Source organism: Theropithecus gelada, chromosome 9 (genome assembly GCF_003255815.1).
Source record: "Theropithecus gelada isolate Dixy chromosome 9, Tgel_1.0, whole genome shotgun sequence".
Lineage (NCBI taxonomy): Eukaryota > Metazoa > Chordata > Mammalia > Primates > Cercopithecidae > Theropithecus > Theropithecus gelada.
This window is the reverse complement of record NC_037677.1, coordinates 80,313,471-80,340,014: the sequence shown is the minus strand read 5'-3', so window position 1 is coordinate 80,340,014 and position 26,544 is coordinate 80,313,471. Positions and strand designations below refer to the sequence as shown.

At 35.4% G+C, this 26,544-nt stretch overlaps 1 protein-coding gene across 16 annotated transcripts in view; it reads right to left on the bottom strand.

Moving 5' to 3' along the window:
• PCDH15 (protocadherin related 15) overlaps nt 1-26,544 on the bottom strand; it is a 1,828,063-nt gene that overhangs the window by 77,484 nt on the left and 1,724,035 nt on the right. For all 16 annotated transcript variants that reach the window (XM_025396095.1, XM_025396103.1, XM_025396104.1 and 13 more), the window contains one exon: nt 22,232-22,359. In XM_025396095.1, coding sequence (XP_025251880.1) covers nt 22,232-22,359 — 128 coding nt within the window. The remainder of the gene's footprint in view (nt 1-22,231; nt 22,360-26,544) is intronic.

Below are 26,544 nucleotides of genomic sequence, written 5' to 3'. Positions count from 1 at the left end.
AATTTCATGATTTGTTAGGCAGACTCAAATACTGCATGTTCTTACTTATATGTGGGAGCTAAATAATGTGTACACCTGGACATAGAGAGTGGAAGAGCAGTCACTGGAGACTCAGACAGGTGGAAGGGTTGGAGAGGGTGAGGGATGAGAAACTACTTAATGGGTGCAATATACACTATTAGGGCGATGGTTACAATAAAATTGGGAATTTACCACTACACAATACATACATATAACAAATCCACTTGCAACCCCTAAACATATAAAAATAAAAAAGTAAAAATAATCATTGATAAAATTTTCTTAGCTTAGGCAGTAGAAAGTAATTGGGCATAACCAAAAACATTTATGCCAGGCTGGGCGTGGTGGCTCACTCCTGTAATCCCAGCACTTTGGGAGGCTGAGGTGGGCGGATCACAAGGTCAGGAGATTGAGACAATCCTGGTTAACATGGTGAAACCCTGTCTCTACTAAAAATACAAAAATTAGCCAGGCATGGTGGCGGACGCCTGTAATCCCAGCTACTCGGAAGGCAGAGGCAGGAGAATGGTGTGAACCCAGGAGGTGGAGGTTGCAGTGAGCGCCACTCACTGCACTCCAGCCTGGGGCACAGTGCAGTGAGATCACACCACTGCACTCCAGCCTGGGGAACAGAGCGAGACTCCGTCTCAAAAACAACAACAACAACAACAAAACATTTATGCCAATATGCCAATAGAGCAAACGGAAAAATTGAGTAAACATAATCAAATGTATGTTTCGAAGTTCACACCTGGACTAAATTATTAGACACACAAAATTTTTTATCATTGAAAAAAAACCAAGCCACCATGTATTTTTCTTAAGCATAATATTTCTAAAATGTCTATGTTAGATTACTTTTGTCTATGTAAAATATCACATATTTTTAACACTTGCAATATTTTGATGTGAATTGTGGCTCAGAATATGCTGGGAACTAAGTAAAAAAATTAGAACAGGTAAATTACATGGATCTGATCAGGACTGAGATGAAAATACTGTGGCAGCATCCATGATCAGAGGTTGCAGCAATTTTTATCTGAAAAGAGTTGGCCCCAAAACAATTTACTATAAAGGATGGTCAACATTACAATTCCATTTTGAGACAATTTGGTTAATTGTTAATATTACCAATTGCCCTCTTGCTTTTTTCTTTTTTTTTTTTTTTTTTTTCTTTTTTTTGAGATGGAATCTGGCTCTGTCGCCCAGGCTAGAGTGCAGTGGCATAATCTTGGCTTACTGCAACCTCCGCCTTCCGAGTTCAAGCAATTCTCCTGCCTCAGCCTCTCGAGTAGCTAGGATTACGGGCACATGCCACCACGCATGTCTCATTTTTCTATATTAAGTAGAGATGGGGTTTCATTATGTTGGTCAGGCTGGTCTCAAACTCCTGACCTCAAGTGATCCGCCCACCTCAGCTTCCCAAAGTGCTGGGAGTACAAGTGTGAGCCACCGTGCCTGGCCCCAACTGCTATTTTTTAAAAATATGGTTACTTTTCATGAACCACTGATGGAATTGTAATACTTTATGCATATCTCTTTGCAAAGTTATTAGAATGTATTTGCTTTTCCCTCTGTTTTTCTTTTAAAATATTCCCAAATCTTTTACATCTAATTATTAATGTTCTGTATTATGTGTAAAGATGAAAAATTGTAAAAATATGAATGGCCAGTAGTCTTTGATAATGCGTTTAATATATAAAATGCTTTATTGCTTCTTGCTTATTAGAAGAATACCATTAAATGTAAATGGACCAAGAAATACAAAGACTTTATAATTTTATCCATTTATAGGCATCATTAACATTGGTGTTTGTTCCTTTATGTTTTTTTGATGTACATATGTATATACATATATCTACATACACACATATACATATAGGATATTATGATCCCAGTTTACTGAAAGAATACACACATGTATACACATAAAAATACATAAGAATACACACACACACATACACACATATGCATACACATATACAACTGTGTGTGTAGTCTACGTATTCATATATGTATATATGTGTGTATATTCTTTCAGCAAACTAGGATCATGCCATCCTATAGCTTTGTAATCTAGTTTTTTTTTTTTTTTGTCATTAGCCAGCCATGAAGAATTTTTTTGTTTTAACCTTTTTCTATTTTAAACATCATACAACAAAAAGAGTAGGATAAAAATATCATAATGATCAAGTAAAATTATTCATAGAGATATATGTTTGTCTTTGCATCATCATCTCCTTTTTCTCTTTTCTTATTCGTTAAATCTTTGATTTTACAAATCCCTGTGCTAAGGGCTGATATTCAGTAGACTGCAGGGAAGAAATTGCTCTGCCACTGAAAAAACTCTGACCCAGAAGCAGGTCATCTACACTAGGTTCCTCACAAATGTCCTTTGCATGGCAGGAAGAAAGATATGTGTATTTTTAAGTGAATACATACACATCTATAAATTGTTGTAAAATAACCCCCAGAGAACATCAACATTACCAAAGCTTGAAAGATAGTTTCTAAATAACATTCACGTTTAATAGTCCTTTGTTTTGTTTTGTTTTGTTTGAGATGGAGTCTCACTCTGTTGTCCAGGCTGGAGTGCAGTGGCACGATCTTGACTCACCACCACCTCTGCCTCCTGAGTTCAAGCGATTCTCCTGCCTCAGCCTCCCGAGTAGCTGGGATTACAGGTGCGCATCACTGCGCCCGGCTAATTTTTGTATTTTTAGTAGAGATGGGGTTTCGCCATGTTCGCCAGGCTGGTCTTGAACTCCTGACCTCAGGTGACCTGCCCACCTTGGCATCCCAAAGTTCTGGGATTACAGGTGTGAGCCACTGCGCCCGGCCTATTTTTGTAAAAAATCTGTTTGTTTTGATTTGATTTGGCCAAAAAATAGCACTGCTCAATCTATCTTTAACTGACTTGCCTTTGGCCAACTTGCTGTAATGCAAATTGTTCTTCAGCCAAATCTTCAGGGGCTGATACTGACATCTACCGAGGTGATTAAATGCAGGTTGAGTTTCGTACTAAAAAGGAGTAAGGAACAGAAGACTATGTTTGAGGAACATCTGGGAAAGGTAAGAAATCATCTGAAAGTTGACTCAGTGTCCTGCTCTGCTCTACACTCTTTACAAAGAGGGTATCATAAACATTTCTTAATTCTGGTAGTTAGAAAGAATTAAAGTCATTCCTTAGGTTCCATTTCTAAACCATAGAAGATTAAATTAATGACCCCAAATCACATAGCTGGTGAGCAGAATATATAGTCTCTGACTCCAAGCCCCATGCAGAGTTTGCCAAAAAACTGATTGTACTGAGAAAAGAATGTGGTGGGCTGAAGATTATTATCAGGTTCCTTGGTTCAGAAAGAGATAACACCTGTCCTGAACAGATAGCTCTCATTAAAAACTGCAGTATAATATTTCTCATGTTTTCCCTTCTGTGTAGACACTGTTAAGTCCAGTAGGAATCACATTAAGACAAGCAGCTTTATCTCTACGCCTCTTTCTCAGGACACAGCAGAAGACAAACACTGGCAGGACATAGAGTTGCTTGTATCCTTATTAGTGATGTTACTTCATTAAATTTCATGTTGAAAGATAATCCAATGTTTTAATTGCATTTAATGCTAATCAGACCCTTATAAATGTAGGTGAGACACACATTCTCATTGTATTATTTTTCTTTTCTCATTAGCTACCCCTAATTTTCATGATGATTACTAACATAACATAACATTCATACTCTCAAGAGGTGCCAGAAAAGATAACGTGTCATGCTGTGATTCATTAATGACAGAGAAAAAACTGCTTTGTTGTTCAATATTTTATAGGTGATTCATTCTTTAATAATGAAAAGTAAATTTTCTGCCATTCAGAACTCTCTATTAATACTTTGAAAAATGGCAATTTTCACCATATCTATATACAATGGGGTATTTGTGGGCTCTCTATAAACATTCTTAACTTGCTAGCCTTTCCTAGGCTGAGCTTATTTTTCATATGGATTGTGCTCCTTCCTTCTAAAGAAACTTATTTAATACATTTCATTGCTTTTTCCATTTTTTTCTACTTTAATTAAGAGAACTTCAAGATTTATTTGCACTTAGCAGATGTATATTAATTACTATAATATAATCTCACTCAATTTTATGATATGCTGTGGTATGACAAGGACCAAAAAACCTTCAATATGCCTTTTTCTTAAAAAAAAGAAATATTCTTTCAAAAACTGTTCTCTGGATACGTTGATACTGATACTGCTTGAAGACTGTTTGAAGTGTTTCCAGCTGTGCTATTAGGGTTTGTTTCTCAGGACTTCATACCTGGACATATAGAGATTATTTGTTTTTTCTTAAGCTTACCATACTCCCACAAAGAAAAATATCAAGCTGTAACCATTGACAACAAGAAAATTCTACACAGAAATACTTTATAACATGGTGTTAAGATAATACTACTCATTTAAAACATATAAATATGCCTCAAACATTTTAATTTGGTCAGTATTCATATAAGAGAACCAACTATCTCATTTAAAATATACAAGGATTTAGAAAAGTTACTTTGAGTATTCCTCAGTGGAATAATATTCTCATGAAAAAAAATACACTTAGTTGTATCTCAAAGAGAACTCATCTAGTCGTGACTTCATGGAGGAATCTATTAGTTGTATTCAGCTTCTTATAATTATTCCTTATTCTACTATTAAGAAGACAAATTAGCATTCTATACTAATGCTGAAGGTGAATTCTGGAAAGAGAGGCCCAGTATTCAGTTTCAAGGGCAAAGAAATATCTCTGTGCATTCCATAAAACTGTGTTTTTAATAACATGTATGCACTGTGCATGCTGAGTTTGAAACATTTTGATTTTGAGATTACTATTATCTTATAGGTAAAAAGAACTCAGGTAACATAGGTAACAATGACTATTGAGAGATCTATTGAGAGAACGTCTATTTAGAGAATGTCTATTGAGAGATTTCAGAGAGAGCAACAAACAGTGCTCAGTGCTTTATGCGCATTTTCTCATTTATATTCATATAAAATTCATTAGATAGTGTTGTCCTCACTCTGCAGACCTGCTGCTTACAGAAAGTAAGAGACCTATCCACTCCTGGTTACACAGCCCACTCATGGTTAAATAAAACCTCACATTTGTCTTTCTCTTTATGCTTTTGGAAAATAGTTAGACTTAAATATATCAAAACTTTATTTTTATATCCTTTATATATTATATTCATTAACCTTTTTTTTTCCCACAGTCTTCGGATTTAGCATACCCATAACATTTGATTAAACTTTAATCAACATTGACTTAGATAAAATGTTCCTGTAGCAATTCCTATCATGTCTTCATGTTTTTGGAGCAGGAGCTGCTAGTCGTTTCCTGCTCACAGGTATGCCTCATTTCTGTTTCTTTTTTTTGGCACCTTTGGGCTCAGCCTCATCTTACACTCTTACTTTCGCTCTGAACTAGAATAGTTAGCCCAAAAAGAGCCCCTTCCTCAAAAGAGGCTGTTTCAGTATCAACTGGTCTTTCCCTATTCAAATGTTACTTAATTTCAAAGTGAATATGTTCAGAGCTCACTGCCAGGGCCGGGCCTTCTGGGTCTGGAAGCCACACTGTTTATTTTTTCCTATGATATTTGTTCTCTGCTGAGTGTCTAAATCCCTCCAACTGCCTTTTTTAAGAGGCAGACTGTTCCCTTTCACCTATTTTTATTGCCCAGTTTGGGCTCTTTATCAACGCCCTATTTATAAAACATCCGCAAGGACTGTGTCTGTGCTTATGTTTTTGAAGGATTTATGAATCTGTTTTTGACATGTTGGCATGATTACATAATTTTTTTCAGGTCCAAATGATACTATAGTAGCTCATAATCCTGGATTCTGAAACCAAGAACCAAAGTAAACACATACGCTAGTTCATACTGATTTTCATTCTCCCTACCAACCTTTCAGATCCAACCTTACGTATTTGATTATTGGCATCTCTCAGCTACTACCACCTGTAATACAGTATTTCATCTTCCTAAAACATGCTTTCTTGCTATAAATGACAAGAACACTATGTGGCGTTATTTTACCAAACATTAAATATCGAGAATTCCTTAACTTTAAGAGAAGACTAATAGTTAGATGGAATAAACTTTGCTAACCAATGAGAAAAATACTAGCTTCTCCCCTTTTGTCAGAATTATTTTATCTTCCATGAAGAGTAACTTAAAATTAACAGAAAGCTGAATAATCTTTTTCCTTTTTTTTTTTTAATTTCAAGCTTGTTAAACATTTTTAGAAATGCAATGTACATTTAAAAAATTATATCTCTACAGCTTCACGTTTCTTCGTTGTTTCCTACAGTATATTACAGTACTCTCATGATAATTCAATTCTCTTCCCTGCCTTTTTTAAAACTCATGAAACAGGCCGGGTGCAGTGGCTCACGCCTGTAATCCCAGCACTTTGGGAGGCCGAGGCGGGCGGATCACGAGGTCAGGAGATCGAGACCATCCTGGCTAACGCGGTGAAACCCCGTCTCTACCGAAAAATACAAAAAAATTAGCCGGGCGTGGTGGTGGGTGCCTGTAGTCCCAGCTACTCAGGAGGCAGAGGCAGAGAATGGCATGAACCCGGGAGGTGGAGCTTGCAGTGAGTTGAGATGGCGCCACTGTACTCCATCCAGCCTGGGCAACAGAGCCACACTTCCCCCCCCCCCCCCCCCAAAAAAAAAAAAGAAAAAAAAAACAACAACTCATAGGTAATAAAAGAATATAGGATCTTCAAAAAAAGAAAACAGTCATTAAAAACTACAGAAATACTATAATAATTTGACATCTACACCTTAATTTGGCAGTGCCATACACCATGGGTTGTAAGAAATAAGAGAATAGTTTAAAAAAATGCTATTATATTTTTCTCCAACCTGTAACCCAACCCACTCCCACAGTTTTTCTTCAGAGAAGAAGAGATTTTGCTGGTTTGTTCAAATACTGACCAAAAATATGTTCATCTCTGCTCAAAATTGTATAGCTGACATTCTCCTTAATATATATCTGTAGACCAATTGGATACAAATAAACATTCCAACATATTACATATATATATATATATATATATTCCATATAAGTTGTTTTAGGTTTCTTAATATTACTAATTTGTATTACAAATTACATAGGAGAAGAAATTCTAGTTAAGGTGATATATATAAGTTTAGACTTAATAGATAATACCAAACTGTTTTCCAAAATGTTTTACTAATTTACATCCCCTTAGGAATATCTGAGAACTTCAGTCACTTCACAATTTGATTTTTTCTGACTTTTTAAATTTTTTTTTATAGTCACTGTGATGAACATGTGGTGGTTTCTTGTGGTTCGCTTTCAATTCCCTACTAGTTAAGTTAAATATACTTATAACCTGTGGAAATTGATAAGCTGATTCTAAATCTTATTTGGTACTGAGCACACAGAGAGAGCCAAGAGAAGCCAACAAACTTTGAAGACAAAAAAAATAAGCAGGAGACTTACACTATCAGGTATTATAAAACTATAGTAATTCAGACAGCAGAATGATGCAAAGACAGACAAACAGGTCAATGAAACAGAATAAAGTATTCAGAAACCAGCCTTTACATCCATGACCATTTGACTTAGAACAGAGAGAAAACGTCAGTACAGTGGAGAAAAAAACGATCTCTTTAGAAAATGATGCTGGTCAATTAAATATCCACAGGAGAAATTTTTTTTAAAAACTTGATCTCCTACATCACTCCAAACACACACAAAAATTCCATATGGATTGTAAACATAAAATATGAAACAAAAATGTTGGAAATAAACAAAAAAATCTTCATGTTTTTGTGTTACTCAAAGGGCTCTTAAACAAGACAAAAAGTTGCTCAACATGAAAAAATAATACATTAAATTGTATTAAAATTCTCTGCTCATGAACAAGCATAATAAATGGGGTGAAAATGCAAGCCATACCTTGAGAGATGATATATCCAATACATATATTGAATAAAGATCTGCAATCCAGAGTATATAAAGAATTCTAAAGACTTAATGAGAAAACAACACAAACAACGGAATCTCCAGAGAAAAATGTTAGAATGAGATCAAAATAGTCGCCACATAAAGAGTATACAAATATTGGCAAAAAATATATGAAGAGACATTTGACCATCTTAACTACTAGGGAACTGTAAATGAACCACAAGAAACCACCACATGTTCATCACAATGACTAAAAAAAACATAAGACAAAATCAAATTGTGAAGTATCTGAAGTTCTCAGATATTACTGAGGGGAAATAAATTAGTAAAATATTTTGGAAAACAGTTTGATATTATCTGTTAAGTCTGAACTTATGAATATCCCCTTACCTAGAATTTCTACTCCTCAGTATATTTGTAATATTAAGAAACCTCAAACAACTTACACGGACAGTATATAGGATATATTAACTGTAGTATACTTGCACAATGAAATTCTCTAGAGCAATGAAAATGAATCAATTATTACCACCGGCAATAATAACATAGATGAATCTCACGAATATAGTGTGAGAAAATGAATCCAAACAAAAAATACAGTTTTCTTAAGTCTATAAAAATTTCATAAACAAGAAAAACATATTTATGGTTGGAAGTCAGACTAGTTATTCTTATGGGGATGTGGAGCAGGAACCCGGTAATGTTCTATTTCTTGACCTGGCCACTGGTTACACTACCGTGTTCACCTTGTAAATACTTATCTAGCTGCACACTTAGAATTTGTGTGATTTTGCATATGCAGATTGCATTATGTATGCAGTTTGTAATAAAAAAATATACATCAAAAATATTATTTTAGGCTGGGCTCAGCGGCTCATGCCTGTAATCCCAGCACTTTGGAAGGCCGAGGCAGGCAGATCACAAGGTGAGAAGATTGAGACCATCCTGGCTAACATGGTGAAACACCATCTCTACTAAAAATACAAAAAATTAGCCAGGCATGGTGGCACATGGCTGTAGTCCCAGCTGCTTGGGAGGCTGAGGCAGGAGAATTGCTTGAACTCAGAGGCGGAGGTTGAAGTGAGCTGAGATCGCACTATGGCATGTCCAGCTTGGGTGACAGAGTGAGACACTGTCCCAAAAAAGAGAACAAAAAAATTATTTTGATATCAGCATTCAACATATCTTGGGGTCTATTGGCTTCAGGTGGTGATAGTCTTTCAAATTACTATGAGCCTCAGTGACTTTTGTCCTTTTCTAGATTACTCTGATTCTAAGAGACCATAAATGTCTAGGGGGAAAAATCCTGGAAACAAGTGAAATGAAACATTATTAAAGAGAGAATTATGTTTATAAAAACTAGTGTGGTTACCAAATACAGTTTCTAGATCAACTTGATGGGGATGCCTAGTTTAGATATTATTTTTGTTCACTAGAATGCATTTTTGTGAATCCAGGCATTTCATTGCCTGCTTTTGAAGAAAAAAGAAAAAGAAAAAAATGTTACAGTCCCTGCAATTTTCAGATTTTCAGTGACTTACAACTAACCAGTGCAAATTGTATTCTCTTTACGCATAAAATCTCTCTCCAGGCCTGCTGGTTTCCCTTAAGGTAAATTAATTAAAACTACTAGGAAGAATCATTTATTTCTTATGGCTTATTTGGAACTAAACTTTCTTCATAACGCATTTTAAGGAACTCTTGTATTTTACCGTTATTATTGGAAATATAAACAGACAATTCAAAACTAAGATACATTTATAGAAGTATGAATAAACAATTTTTAAAAACTCATTTTCCTCATTTTTTTTTCTTATATTTATGTTATAGATCTCCCATGTCAGGTCTGTATAGCACAAAGTTAAATGGAGGTTCAAGAAATTACAGGACATCTTCAGACAAAAGTAGTTTTTATTTGCCCAATTTATCTTCTGGATTGTGCCTTGCAATGCAGCCTTCACTTTCAGAAAAATTCTGATGTTTTCAAAGGGAGAACCGAATGTCAATATTCCTGACAGGTCTCTACAGATGATGGAGGATATGGCTTTTGAAACATAATATAGGGGAGTACACACAATCATCACTACTCTAAAACTTATAAAACCTCCTAAAAGCAAATGCAAGCTTACCTCCAAAAATAGTATTCCATACCCATGCCCTGAATTGTTACACATTTAATCATCTGAGAGATATGCAGGCATTGAATAAAATTCTAATACTGCTAGAGTGCACTCAAACTTTAAAATACATGAGCCACCAGCAAGTTTAGGAAAGGCAAAATGATTTGGCTATTTACCAAATAAACTACTTTGTTTTCATGTATCATGTGCAATGGCTCTTCAAATTCATAAAAAAGTACTAAATTCTCTAATTTAAAAAAGTCTCCAGGCTGGTCGTGGTGGCTCCTGCCTGTAATCCCAGCACTTTGGGAGGCCGAGGCAGGCAGATTGCCTGAGGTCAGGTGTTCGAGACCAGTCCGGCTAACATGGTGAAACCCTATTTCTAATAAAAATACAAGAAAAAACAAAAAAAAAAATTAGTTGGGAGTGGTGGCTTGAGTCTGTAATCTCAGCTACTTGGGATGCTGAGGCAGCCACTGCCCTCCAGCCTGAGTGACAGAGCAACACTCCATAAAAACAAAACGAAAAGAAACAAACAAAAAGAAAACCAAAACAAACAAACAAAAAAACAGTTTCCAGTTATCAGAATTGCTTTTCATCTGTGTGTGTGTGTGTGTGTGTGTGTGTGTGTGTGTGTGTGTGTGTGTTTTGAGACAGAGTCTCACTTTGTTGCTCAGGCTGGAGCGCAGTGGCGGTATCTCGGCTCACTACAACTCAGCCGCCCAGGTTCAAGCAATTCTCCTGCCTCAGCCTCCCGAGTAGCTGGGATTACAGGTGCCTGCCACTGCACCTGGTTAATTTTTTGTAGTTTTTAGCAGAGACTGAGTTTCACCATCTTGGCCAGACTGGTCTTGAATAACTCCTGACCTCGTGATCTACCCGCCTAGGCCTCCCAAAGTGCTGGGATTACAGGCGTGAGCCATCGAACCTGGCCTCATCTATTTTGAAATATCCAAACTTTCCCCATTCTTCAGACAATTATAGCCTAGGAAAAGTAGTCCTATTTCTATTATTAGTAATAAAAATTAAAGAAAATTTTAATTAAATTACATTCAAATTAACAGGCATAAATTGTTTGCTAGGAGAATGATATTTTTGATGTCCCTTCTACAATAAAAAAAAACTGATTTGTGTGGAGAGGGTGAAGAAAGAAAAAGAGTAAAACATATGCAGAATTATTTCATTGTATACTCAACTTATGTCTACAAAAATAGGCTTCATCTTGTCCACTTATATTAAAAAGTCATAACAAGAATGTTTTACTTGTTCAGACTAATAAGGAGAAATGCTATGTATCAGCAACTGGTAATGTTTTTCATGATTCTCAGCTTGTACAGAGGAAAATGCAGGATAAGACTATTTGAAACAGAATATAAAGTTTCAATTATATAGGAAGAATAAGGGATATATTATACAATATGGTGACTGTATAACAGAATACAGTGTAGAAACAGAATAGATTTTTCGTAATCATCTGTGTGCATCTGCTCCACAGAATTTCAAAATAAATGGGAAGGAGTTTCTAAAAATATATAAGATATAATCTAAAAATAATTGAAAGAAAATATGACAGAGAGTAAACGTAAAAGACATAAAGGAAATCAGAGACAGTCAGTATACCACAATTTGTATTGCATTCATATTCTGAAATTGGTAAAGATGGATCAAATATTTGACTTTGAGGCTCAGTGGGAAAAAAAAGGAAAATATTAAGTACAATGTAGCCTGTGATCATGTAACAAAAATAGTCCAGTTGTTCAGAAAAAAATAAACTTCACATCTGATGTCACCAGTGAGGCTAAATAAATGTAAAACTATGACATATGCATAACATTCATAAAGCTATCATCAAGTCTGAGTTTCTAATTTGGTAAGAAGTGAAATCCATAGGGAAGTCCAGGGTGATGTTATTCTATCTTGTAATCAACCCAAAAGAGTTTAATGTCAAATATACTTTATGAATTTGAAATGATCATTCATGCAACATGTGTTAAGCAGGTTAAAAGACATGAGTATATGTAAAAATAAATAAATAAAATTTTAAGAAGTCATTATATGAAAAAGGTACTTGCACACACGTTTATAGCAGCACAATTCAATGCAAAAAATCTGGAACCAGCCTAAATACCCATCAACCAATGAGTGGATAAAGAAAATGTAGTGTATATACACCATTGAATATTAATCAGCCATAAAAACAATAGAAATAATGGCATTTACAGCAACCTGGATGGAGTTGGAAGCCATTATTCTAAGTGAAATAACTCAGGAATGGAAAACCAAATACTGTATGTTCTTATCGGTAAGTGGGAGCTAAGCTATGAGGACGCAAAGGCATAAGAATAATATAATGAACTTTGGGGACTCGGGGGACAGAGTGGGAGGAGGGTAAGGGATAAAAGACTACACATTGGGTACAGTGTGTGTTGCTCAGATGACAGGTGCACCAAAATCTCAGAAATCTTCACTAAAGAACTCATCCATGTAACCAAAAACCACTTGGTCTCCCCAAAATACTTTTTTGCTAAACTTTTTTTTAAAACCCAGGAGTACAAGTGCAGGTTTGCTACATGGGTAAACTTGTGTCATGGGGGGTTGTTGTACCCAAAAACTATTGAAATAAAATAAAGTTAAACTAAATTAAAATCAATAAATACAATTTTAAACAAACGTCAATTTGAAATGTTAAGCACAATATGTAATGTCTTTAAGTTGGTGGGAAAGCATACTGTCTGCTTAGATGAATTTTAAATTCCAGCAGGAGAATCATGCATGCAGATAAATGATAACAGTCTAATTGGTTTAAGTGCTAAACTAGACATACGGTGATTCAGTTACAGGGTCATAGTCAAGAAGGCAATGCACCCTCAGGCACCTACATATGTTTGCTTAATTCAAAGTACAAACCATACAAGGTCAAATACTGTGCCAAAACATGAAGGAAACCAGATGAGATTGGGCGCATTCAGGGTGGTATGGCAGTAGATGGAAGGAAACCAGTGAAAACACCTGTCCCGTGAAACCATGAGAGAGGTTCCCCATACTTGGCAATGGGGAACCAAAATTAGTGTTTTATGGGACCTTTACTTCAGGCTGGTTCTTGTTTACATCTGTTCTGTATGTAACTTGGAAGAAAATTGTCACAAAATAACTCACTAGCTTTTAAGTAACATAAACCACAAATAGTGTAAAACATAAATGGTGATTTGGATTTCAGAACTAAGTAATCTATGCTGTTTGACCTCTAAAATGTGGTTCTCAAGGATAACAGTTGTCACAGGACACTTGACATTGTAACAGTAAATAACATATAAATAAGCAAACCATCAGCTTAAGGATTTTAAAAGAGAACCTGCTTCTAAAGCAGTATTTATGTAAGAAGACATCTGTGGTGCAGAGTGATGGAGCATAAAGTCTCACAGAGAGATAGGAGCACACCCAGAACTGAATCGGAGTGATTAGAATGTCAGTCCAGTGCTCTTCCACTGGAAACATGGTTGAGCTTGGTCTCGGAAGAAGAATGCCAGGCTGTAAATTGTAGCCTCACTCCCAACTAGCTGCACATGTTGGGAAAGTGACTTATTGCTCCTGTGATGCAGTGTTCTCTGTAAATTAAAGAGATGCTACTTGGGAGAAATACATTAAAAATTCAGAAATGTGCTGGAGATGTTTTGCCTAAGACCCAGGTGAGCAAGTATAGGGCTAGAGACCAGGAGCCCCCAGGAGCCCTAACCTCTGTCTAGAAACATTATGTATTACCCTACATTGTTAACCTTGTGCATTTCTATACCTTTTGCTACAAAGGAAATTTGCATCCTCTGACCATGGCTGTGGCTTTTTTCTATCCACAGCATCACTCTGCTGAAACCTCTCATCACCATTTGTGCTTATTTTGAAAATGTAATAAACTATCATCCAGTAAGTGATAAGTCTTTTTTCTTGCTGCTTTTTCACAATATTGTTTTCTTTTAGTCCATATATTTCTTAAATTTAGCATCTTTAATAATTCAAAAATACAATGTTCAAAATCTTTTTAACTTTCAGTAGAGACACTGTTTTTCCACATTTGCAACTTGTAAAGAATGAGATTAATTCTTACTGCATTAACTTCTGGAAAATATCTTCATAGTTCAGAATTTTTTAAAATTAATCTTGATCACATTTAACAATTTAACATCTTCCCGTATTTGCAATAAATGCTATTGTTGCAGTTAAGACAACATGAAATCAACTGAAAAAATTAGTTAACAATTTGAAAAGTGTTTTTAAAATCAAATCTTACTTGTTACCTTAACAGGAGGTACCACAATTTACACAGGTCATCTCGAGTTGAAAATAAATTCATTGTCTTTTTACTTGTCTCCTAATTTTTCACAGAAAGTTAGTATGCTCTCTTATTTTATAGCAGGATTCTACTCCTCATTTCTCTTGGGAAGCAATGTAAGAGGTTACAAGAAAAGTTCTTGAACTAAGGTAGACCTAACTTTAAATTCCAACTTCACTGGGTATTTGGCTGAGTAATACTGGGAAAGTTATCCAGCCTTACTCAGCTTCAATTTTCCCAAAAGTGCAATAAGAAATAACTGCATTGGCTGGGCGCGGTGGCTCAAGCCTGTAATCCCAGCACCTTGGGAGGCCAAGACGGGCAGATCACGAGGTCAGGAGATTGAGACCATCCTGGCTAACACAGTGAAACCCCGTCTCTACTAAAAAATACAAAAAAATTAGCCGGGCGAGGTGGTGGGCACCTGTGGTCCTAGCTACTTGGGAGGTTGAGGAAGGAGAATGGCGTAAACCCAGAAGGCGGAGCTTGCTGTGAGCTGAGATCCGGCCACTGCACTCCAACCTGGGCGACAGAGCGAGACTCCGTCTCAAAAAAAAAAAAAAAAAAAGAAGAAGTAACTGCATCTACTGCATAAATCAATGTTTTAATTTACTTGTTTTATTTTAATTGATATTATTGTATTTATTCTTCATTTTATTTATTTATTTAAATAGTGTAGGCTAAAATAAGTAAATGGCGTTCCATAGTTCTCAGAAAAATAATAATGACAACTAAATCACAGTTATTATTATGAATTAGGGAATATTTATCCATTAACATTTCTTCAAAGCCCAGGAGAAACAAAAAGTTAATGTTCAAAGGCCTAGCTAAAACCTTCCTACTTCACACAAAAAATTACAAATATTACAAGTATTCATCATGTTTTCTATTTTTCTGTTGACTACATAGTTGCTTTTTTACAGTTCTTTCTATGTTCTGGATACCGCTACTTTGAGATATATATTTTTAATAGATGTTGCAAGTATTTGCTTTTAACATATTGCTTCACTCAGTCATTTAGAACACCCTTGTTGCAGCAGTTTGCTATTCTGATGTAACCATATTCATCAGTCATTTTTCATTAGTGTAGGACAGGGGTCCCCAACCCTCAGGCCATGGACAACTACCGGTCCGTGACCTGTTAAGAACCGGGCCACGCAGAGGTAAGTGAGTGGTGGGTGACTGAGTGAAGCTTCATCTGTAATAATAGCTACTCTTCATGGCCCACATAACCTCCTGAGCTCTGTCTCCTTTCAGACCAGTGGCAGCATCCGGTTCTTATAGGAGCACAAACCCTATCATGAGCTGCGCATGAGAGGGTTCCAGGTTGCACACTCCTTATGAAACCTAATGCCTGATGATCTGTTGTTGTCTCTCATCACACCCAGATGGGACCATCTAGTTTCAGAAAAACAAGATCAGGCTTCCACTGATTCTACATTATGGTGAGTTTTATCATTATTTCATTTTATATTACAATGTAATAATAATATAAATAAAGTGCACACTAAATGTGATGCACTTCAATCATCCTCAAACCATCCCCTCCCCACTCCTGTCTGTGAAAAAATTGTCTTCCACAAAACCTGTCCCTAATGCCAAAAACGTTGTGGACCGCTGGTGCAGGACATTTCAGTTAATGATGTTCCACTACTGGCCTGCCCTAGAGAAGGAGGACTCAGAATTGTGGGGAGGCTTTTTCAACTTACAAGGTAATGCAGATTCTGATATGGCCTCCTGGCAGGCTGAGACGATTAGCATGTTTCCACAATGCGCATCACTGCCATACTGTTGCAACTGGTGTCTTATGAAACAAAATGCTTAAAAACACAGTACATAGTCAAGAAAAATAAATTGACTAATATAAATCCTTACTTCTGAATTTGGACATAAGCTTCACATTCATAAGAGCTTCAAAAGAATGAATACCAATTAAAAATAGCTTGAAAAATAAGTTTTCACATTCTTTCAATAAAAGTGATGCCTTCTCTCCTCTTGGAAATATTTCTTTATTGTGGTAAAATGCACATAACAGGAAACTTAGTATTCCAACCACTTTTCAGTGTACAGTTTAGTGATATTAAACGTATTCACATTGTTCTGCAAATATCACTGCCATTCATGCTCAAAACGTCTTCTTCTTCCCAAACGGCAAGAGAGTAGCCATTAAACAATAGCTTCCCATTTACCTCCCCCCACTCCACCCCTAACCCCTGGCAGCCAACATTCTGCTTTCTGTCTTTATGAATTTGCCTACCCCAGGAACCTCATATAAGAGGAGTCATACAATATTTGTCCATGTCTAGGTTATTTCACAGAGCATTATGTCCTCATTAATCCATAATGTAACATGTGTTAGAATTTATTTCCCTTTAGGACTAAATAATATTCCATTGTATGTGTATATCACATTTTGTTTATGCATTCATCTATAGATGAACATATGGGTTCTTTTTTTTTTTTTTTTTTTTTTTTGTGACGGAGTCTCACTCTGTCGCCCAGACTGGAGTGCAGTGGCGCGATCCCAGCTCACTGCAAGCTCCGACTCCCAGGTTCACGCCATTCTCCTGCCTCAGCCTCCCAAGTAGCTGGGACTACAGGTGCCCGCCACCACACAAGGCTATTTTTTATTTATTTTTATGTTTTGTATTTTTAGTAGAGACGGGGTTTCACTGTGTTAGCCAGAATGGTCTTGATCTCCTGACCTCCTGATCCGCCTGCCTCAGCCTCCCAAAGTGCTGGGATTACAGGTGTGAGCGGCCCTGTATGGGTTGTTTCTACTTTTTAGTTGTTGTAAATAGCACTTCTATGAACATGGGTGTACAAATACCTTATCAAGTCCTTACTTTCAATTATTTTAAGTATACACTAAAAGTGACATTTTAACTGATGTTAACTACTTGGATTAAAGACTAAAGAAAAAAAAATTACCATTGGATTTTCTTTTTGCACTCTTCATAATTAAAATGACTGATTACTTGTCACTAACAAAAGTCAACTTGGAAGAACCAGTTGTGACACAGATACCCAGCATGAAACCATAGTAAATATAGATCTTCTCAGATAACTTTTTTTGTTCTGTGCACTTTTGATACAATTCATGTACTTAAATGTGACATGAGCACTCAAATTATTGAGCCAGAAATCCAATATCTACATGTCTTTATATGTCTTTGTCCTAGAAAATCCTCAGGAGACCTCCCTTAACAATAACTGCTCAAAAATGACTCACATATCGACGTGCAAACCAATCATTTGCAAAGATAACAGGACAGGAATGATTGGCTCTGATCAGTCATTTTTCACCATCTTGGAATAGGCTTCACTTCCCCTAAAGCACATGATCCCCAAAAATAATGCCTAAATAAAACTGAACTTCTGTTAAAGCATGAGGAAGGAGAAATGGCCAACTAATGGTGTCTACTACACTCAGATAAAGTGAGTCCATAAAATCCAGGGAGACTTCACTTAAATTAACTCAGTGGTACAAACAGAATAATTTAAAACTTATCTTCACCTAAATTTCAGATAATTATATTATTTTCCACTCAGTATAGTGTAAATGTGAACTGAAACTATATTAGGTATTTTGTCCTTCTAGATTTAATTATAACATATGTTTTTATTTATTTACTTTTTTGGGGGAAGGGGTCTAGTTTACTAGAATGTGGCTTCTGTAAGGGAAGAGAGAGTCTATTTTGTCTGCTTCCATATTTTCAGTACAGGGTAGGAACATAGTATATATTTTCTTTAAAAAATGAACTAAGAACAAGTTTTTAAGTGTATTAGGTATGCCACTTCAGAGCAGATGTACAACTGTGTTTACTATATTATTACTTATATTGGATATTTCATTTCTGCAATGGTTTTATTGTGTCACTTTACCTGTAGCATATTTTAAAAATAATGCCCCAAATTCACTACTCATCTTATAAGCTAGTATAGCCTTATTCATTGCTATTTCAAAGTCTTCTCTTACTTTGTCAATCCTATTCTATGTAACAATTCTTCTTTCCCTTCTTACACAAAGTACATATTTACATTTAACTTTTATCATTCTGCATTATGTCATGGACCAAAAAAACAAAACAAAACAAAACAAAAAAACAAACTTGCTAGCATGGTAGATGATCTACCATTACCTAATATTGTATAGCAATTGGTAGAAACACCTCTTTCACAATCATGGGCTACTTCCCATTTTTAAAATCATCTTTCCTTCCTTCAAACACCACAGATGAGCTGGCCCTGATTCAGTGCTGTTTCCATTAATATTTTTGTTGCTCTAAGTATAAAATGAGAAGAACTGCTTAACTCATGCTCTGATTAAATTCTGGAAAGGAGAAGATTCCAGGCTTCAAGGCTAAAGGCAGCAAATGGAATTGTTAAACACTAAGGATTTATTACTCCTGTCCCCTCCTAAATCCCTTGCCTCCTATCACTCAAATATGCTCTGCACTTTGCTTCTTCTGGGTTTTGGCTTACTTAGCTTGTTTCGTCTACTTAGACTGTCTTCCTCATATAGGTTTCACTTTGAAAAAAAAAAAAAAAAAATCTAACCACCCTTCAGTGCTAGTCTTAAATTCTTCCTCCAGGAAAACTTTATGTTCATTCACCAACTGAAATGTTTTCTTCCTTTGAATCCGCATGACAATTTGTGCTCTCCTACCTGACTTTATTATTATAGCATACGCTTGCATCAACACATTACTAAACTTTTCTTCTCTCTCTCTGTCTCTCTCTCTCCCCCTCTCTTTCTGCCTCTCTCTCTCCCTTCTTTCTCTGACTCTTGTATAAAGTACCTAGTATATTATATTGCATGAAGTTGGTTTCCTAGAAAAGATCCCTTTCCCTATCCTGAATAACCCACTGATTGTTTGAAGTAGGGGGTGGGTTCCTTAGAGTTCTCAGTAGTCTGGAGACACAATCACTCCCATCACTGTATACCTCATCACAAGAAGTCCATGCATACTGTCCAGGGCATATCTCCCCACCCAGATGCTTCTTTCAATGCAATGTCTTTACACACCTTATTAAGACTCAGTATCTCACTGGACTTTTACCCTACTACGAAACTTTCCTCAGAATTCCTTGGAAATCACAGTCCATCATCAACAAAATCCCCTAAATATTCAACTTTCCCTCTTAGTGTTACCTATACTTTTTGATTCCTTCTTTCTCCCTATACCCCTCCTTGACAAAAGACGCTGCTTTCTGTAGATCTCCCAGTAGTGACTCCCATAATTTACATAGCACAGAGCCTAGGAGTACAGAGCAAGCATCCTTCTGACTACTTTGACACTCAGTCCCAATTCCTCCGAAGTGAATGACATCAGATAATACCACCCATTACATTTCCTTGTTATAGTCATCACATGCCTTTTGAGTAATCTCCTTTATTAGCGGACTAGTTTAACATTTGGCTTACCTTTTTTTCCTCCATCACACTATAGGATTAGTAGTATAAGTGGTGATGTAAAAATCCACAATGACATTCTAATCACAGTAGCATTTGACAGTCAATGATTCTCTTTTATCAATCTTGTTCTTTCCATGGTTCAGGGGCCTTGTATTTTCCCCGTATTCCTGCCACCTCATGGCAGCAACATCTCAGTATCCCCACACCCTTCTTCTCCTGATCTGTAAGTGCTGAAGTTCCCAAAGCTTAGACTTTGTATTTTTTTGTCAAACCCATTTTCTGGGTGATTTCATCTTGACCCCTTTTTTTGCTCTCAAGTCTAGGTCAGCATTTGCAACTGCCTTGCCAAGAATTAGGTTTTCATACTGAAAAAGCCTCATGAACCTTGATTACTGCCATCACAATAGGCAGTGGAGGAGATATGGGGATCTGTTCAGGACAAAAACCACCAAGTCATTCTTGATTTTTCCTAATGTCCCCTGAATAATTCATCAGCAAATCCTATATGTTCTATATTTTAACCCCCTTCTCAAGGTCTCCATAGCCTATCAACATCATTCAACCTACTGTCAAATTTTGCCTGGACTTGTCATGCATTTAACTCTACTTGTCCAAAACACTGTGTTACCCATTCCCGACATCCTCCCTGCACAGCATCGACAATAATCTTTTTATATTGGATTATGTCATAACTGTTTAAATCATTCAAAAGCTTTCTTTCCAACACACCTAGAACAAATCCCATATTCTAGCCCCAGGTACATTTCTGATCTCATTTCCTATCAGACTTTTAAATTCACACTAGCCTCCAGCTCCCTGTCTGCCTTTAGGGCTTTACAAAGTAATCCCAGAATGCTGCTCACTTAAGAATCCACAAGTCTTGATCTTTTCCTTTATTCAGGTCACTGTTTCAGTTTTATCCCAAAAGAACTATCTTGACTTTATTATCTAAAATAGCACCACTCTCATTCTTCCCTTGTCAACCTTTTTTTCCCCTTAGAATTTATCACTACATAACTTACTGATTTATTCATTTCTTCAACTAGTTTGCCTGCATTACTCAGGTGGAAACTTTGATTGTTTGTTTGTTTGCTTTTTCAATTGCTCTAGATCCAACTTCTAGAACAGTGTTTAGCACATTATAGGTACTCAAACATATTTGACTAAATGATAGAACTAAATCAATTAAGAGTTAATAAGACTAAAATACAAAATGAGATAAAAATCAGCTACAAAGGATGCTTACTTGTGGTTAACAACATAAATTAAATATAATGAGTGACAGATTTGTGGACTACTTTTAGTTAAACTGCTGATTCAGATCAGGGGTCTGTACTTGGCATAGTGGAAGAGCTATTTTGCAAGCCCAACACAATTAGGTTGAATTTTTTTCTTACTGAGAGTGTTTGATAGGTGATAAAACTACACGTAAGAAGAGCTCTAATCATGATGCTCCTGGTAATAGGAAAATAAAGGCAATTATTCATGTGCAAAACTAGAGGCAATCAAAAGCTAGATTTGCCAGAGATGTTTAGGTTTTATGTGCAATTTACAGCTATTTACAAGTTAACCATTGAAATGCTGTCCAAAATTAACTCTGCAATTGAGAATCCAAAATGTTTAGCATCTAAACTTTTTCCTCAGTAAAATGCAATCTTTAAAATTTTTTCTAAATAATAAAACATTAGTAACACACAGTTGATTAGAAATAGTCATAAACATTTGATTATAAACAATTATAGTCATTAGTAATAATCATTTGATGATAAATAAAGAAAAAAATTGAAAATTTACAACTTTGGTCTTAGATACTGCATTTTTGAAATTCCAAACAAGCCAACATTTTCTGAGACATCAAGATCTTTGTAACTTTTAGTAAAGTACTAAAATTGGTAGAGTTATTTTTTTACTTTCACTCAATCAGTATTTAAAATTCAAACATTTATTTCAGAAAAAAAAAATGTTACTTAATTTATTACACTATTTCTTCTACTAGAAGTGGTAATTTAATATTTGTCATTAGAGATTCCATTTTGAGAATCCTTTGAGTTATCCTACTGGAGGAATACAAACCACTAAGAAAATACATACATTTCAACATCTTATTCAATGTAAAACATCATAAATATTTTGTTACTATTTTCATAGTAAAATAAAACTCAAAAAGTTGCTAAGTGCTTACCTGATATAATCTGTATTGAGTTTAGATAACTAAACTAATATAGCTCCAAGTTTCAGGCTTTTGTTTATATAGCGTAAGTATGCAGTTAATGCCAACTATAGGGTTACAGCTTATCTGCAAAACCCAAGCTTTCCTTTTATTTTAGTTCTGTATATTAACATAATTTCTCATACCTTCACTCTGAGTACAGAAGTAAACATTCTTGCATCTTCAGATACACCTCCGATGTAGAATTTTTTCTGAAACACTGGGGGATGATTATTTTCATCCTGAATCTCAATGTATACTTTAGCTGTATTGCCTGGAGGACAAGAAATGATACATTTTTTACTGGTGGTTATTCATGGGGGAAAAAAAGCACCGAAGTAAATACTTGCTGCACTTTTTCTGGGAAACACTGAAAATAAATCAAAAGCCATTTCTAGATGGCATGCCTAGTACCCCCAAATTCAGGGGGACCCTGATAATGATGCTTCTGGTATAAAAATGTTAAGTTGCTGTTATTTCTTTTAATTACAATGTCCTGGTAATTCATTTTACTTGATTTAATTTGGCGCTAGAACATTTCACCCTGCCAATTTTAATGAAACAATTCAACTGTTCTTGTTCACAAACACTTCACACACAATACCAGTTATACCAATGGGACACAAATATGTAAACCCTTTATGAAATAATAGAAACTGCCATAAACTATTATATGAATATATATTTATTTATTCTTAAGGATAAAATCAGAAATGGCATTTCTTTAGCTTAAAATTGTACTATAGCATTTTTATTTTAAGACTAAAAGTAACAGTATTTGGGTGAGGTGTTTATTTCCAAATGGAAAACAAGTTTTATCATGCCTTGGAATCTGTCATTGCTAGAGGCTAACATTCACTGAAAACAATGTAGCTGAAGATAACATTATGACTCATAAATGCTTCATTTTGCCATTTAAATAACAGTAAATGTACCATAAATGATACATGTCATCATCAAATGTTAGAACCTCCCTCAAATCATTACACCTTTAATGAGAAATGTGGTACTTGTCACTAGTCCAAAAATGACCTTTTAAAAAACAAATTAATATATAAAATTAACTTATAAACCAAATAAAATGGGAAATAAGTGGCTATTTATTTCATAAAAAAATAAAGTCAAATAAGTATTGCTAATGTATTACCTAAGTCAACTTTTCTGATGCATTTCAGTTATGATCAAATATATGGCAATTAATGTACATACTATTTATCAAGGATGTCCTTATTTTGGTGTTTTACCTGTGTTTAATGTCTCCTGTACAATTTTAACTAATTAACCCCAGTGTACTTGCAGGATACATCATGGGTATACATTTGTATTGGTTGAATAAACTAATGAATGAATAGCTTGTATTAGTAAGAACTTAGAAATAGTCTGGTTTTTTTGTTTGTTTGTTTGTTTTTTTGGTTGCCCTGGAAAAGGTCAGAGAGAACAGGGAGTTAACCCTATGATTTTGCTCCTATCCTGCTGATACTCATTCAGTTTTTCTCTATTTGTCATCTGTGACCTGGAAGAGGTAGAATCAAGAGGAAAACCATGCTAGCTCAACAGAGAAGAGAACCCAGCAGGGATGTAGGGCTAATAGCAGATTATGCTTCTCTATCCTGCAGTGCCAGGGCTCTGACTTGTACCCTAGTCAGTCAATCAGAATTCATCCAAAATGAAATCATATTTAGTTTAGTAGCAAACCAATTTTATCTCTAGAATAAAAAATGCTAACAGCTCTAAATTTAAAAATAAAAGAGGAATTTTAGAATATATCACCTTTCCAATCACTTATTTCCTCTTTCATTCAGAAACATGTACAATTCACATGCGCTATTTCTTTTCACAACCCTTAGAATTACAGAAGTCTCAGAAAAATACTGATGATGTATATTTTCTTCTTTAAATGGGATGAGTCATTTAAAATGTTATACAATTTTCAAAGAACAAGAACTTTGTCATGATCTCTTCCCTTACCTCCCAGCCCTAACTTCATATCTGGATGGTAACCAAATCCTACATGTCAACCTTATAAGCAGGTAAATTAATGCATAATAAATATATCTTGTGTCATTTTTCTCTCAGCTCCACAGCTGCCCATATACTTAAGTCTGTTGTTGTCTCACCGGAGTGATTAAACATCATCTGCTCCCCTGTCATGTCTTTCTAATGTGTCCTGCATTCTGATATAACAAAGACATTACAAAATACACAAATGGGATACATTAAATCAAATGTTAACCCAACAACCACCATTCATATGTACTTTTTTTTTTTTTTTTTTTAATGGAGTCTGGCTCCGACGCCCAGGCTGGAGTGCAGTGGCACAATTTCGGCTCACTGCAAGCTCCACCTCCTGGGTTCACACCATTCTCCTGCCTCCGTCTCCCCAGTAGCTGGGACTACAGGCACCCACCACCACACTCAGCTATTTTTTTGTATTTTTAGTAGGGACGGGGTTTCACCGCATTAGCCAGGATGGTTTCCATCTCCTGATCTCGTGATCCGCCCGCCTCGGCCTCCCAAAGTGCTGGGATAACAGGCGTGAGCCACCTCACCCAGTCTCATATGTACGTTTAACAGAGACATTACAAAATACAAATAGGATACACTGAAGCAAATGTTAAACCAACCACCATTTATATGTACATTCTATCATTTAATTGTTTCTTTAAACATTCATTATAACTTTTGAGGGACTGCCATGTGTTAGCTACTCTGGTTACCACTATGTGAGATAAAATATATAATCTTCAAAACATAAACAATTTATATTAAACCATTTAGCATAAAATATAAGGCTCTTAATAATCTAACATGGTTATTTGGTTTTATTTTACTCTTCTCTCAATTTTATTATCATTGACAGATATTGCGAGTTTGTGGCTGTAACTGTGTGTGTACGTACATAATCCCAAACCCCTCACAGACACACACACACACACACACACATGCATGTATGCACGCAAACCTACAAACTTTACAAAGTCTTGAAGAAAAAAGAAGGGTATTATAAAATACATGGACTCTATTACAGGTAGAACTTTAAGAAACTCGTGATTTTGAGTTATCAGATTATTCATTTTTTTTCAAACAATTCTACACTAATCCACTTTTTAATTGACAAATACATTTTAATACGTAGTGAATTTTTCACCATATCCTTAAAAAGTCTATGACTAGGGAAGTAACTTGGTGGTATAGTCTATAGAAGAATAACTTTTTTCGCCCTGGTTTACTGAAAGCTAAGGGGCTTTCTTTTGTAAGTCAGGTATTTATTTAGGTGTGTTCATATGTCAGATTAATAAGTACTAACAATTCTTTTTTTTTTTTTTTTTTGGAGATGGAGTTTGACTCTTGTTGCCCAGGCTAGAATGCAATGGCGCAATCTTGGCTCACCACAACCTCTGCCTCCTGGGTTCAAGCGTTTCTCCTGCCTCAGCCTCCTGAGCAGCTGTGACTACAGGCATGTGCCACCATGGCTGCCTAATTTTTTGTGTTTTTTCAGTAGAGATGGGATTTGTCCATGTTGGTGAGGCTGGTCTCGAACTCCTGACCTCAGGTAATTCGCCCACCTCAGTCTCCCAAAGTTCTGGGAATACAGGCATGAGCCACCATGCCTGGACAACAGTTCTTAAAAATATCATGTGTATATTCATATACATACTTACATGTATACTTTGTGCATATAAGTTTAAGATTCAAATACCAAATTGTTCCTATGAAAGCTCCTTTGATTCAGTGGCCTGTATCAGTTATTAAGTGGTTTGTGGGAAAAGGGTCTATGGATAACCCAAAATATGATTATATAACCTGAACATAATGGGGAGAGATGATTATAATTAATTATAATATTTTAATTAAATGATACTTATTTATACAAAAATTAATGACTATACAATACTAAATTCCAGAATACTTCACAACCAGCACACAAACAAAAACTCAAAAACATTGTTTAGACTTAAAAGAACTTATACATTTATTTATTTATTTTAAAAAGCCACGATCATTTAGTTCCTTTCACAAAAAAGAAACAGCTATAATGTGATTTATAACAATACTGTATCATGAATTTTGAAATTTATGATGTTTGCTATATATCTAATTATGTAGGATAGTTTGTAATAGTCAACCAAAAATAAATATAAAATTGTGAAAAAGGTGTTTTCATTAAGTTTGTGGCTTAGAATAAAATTGTTAATTTTTATTTTCTATAATGTAAAGTAAACTAGTCTTCTTTTTTTTTTTCCTTCTCCTTGATAATTTTAGGCAGTTGTCAGGTATCCCTCCTTTGAAATGCTATAGTGTATTAAAAATGTTTCTTTCTATAAATAACCTTTCCAGAGCTTAGTTTACATTGCATTTAGTTATAAGCATGATTTTATTCTTATTAGATTTCAATATGCTTAAAGATGGAAATTGTATCTCCTACATCTATTAGTACTATAATGTTTTAGTTTGTAGA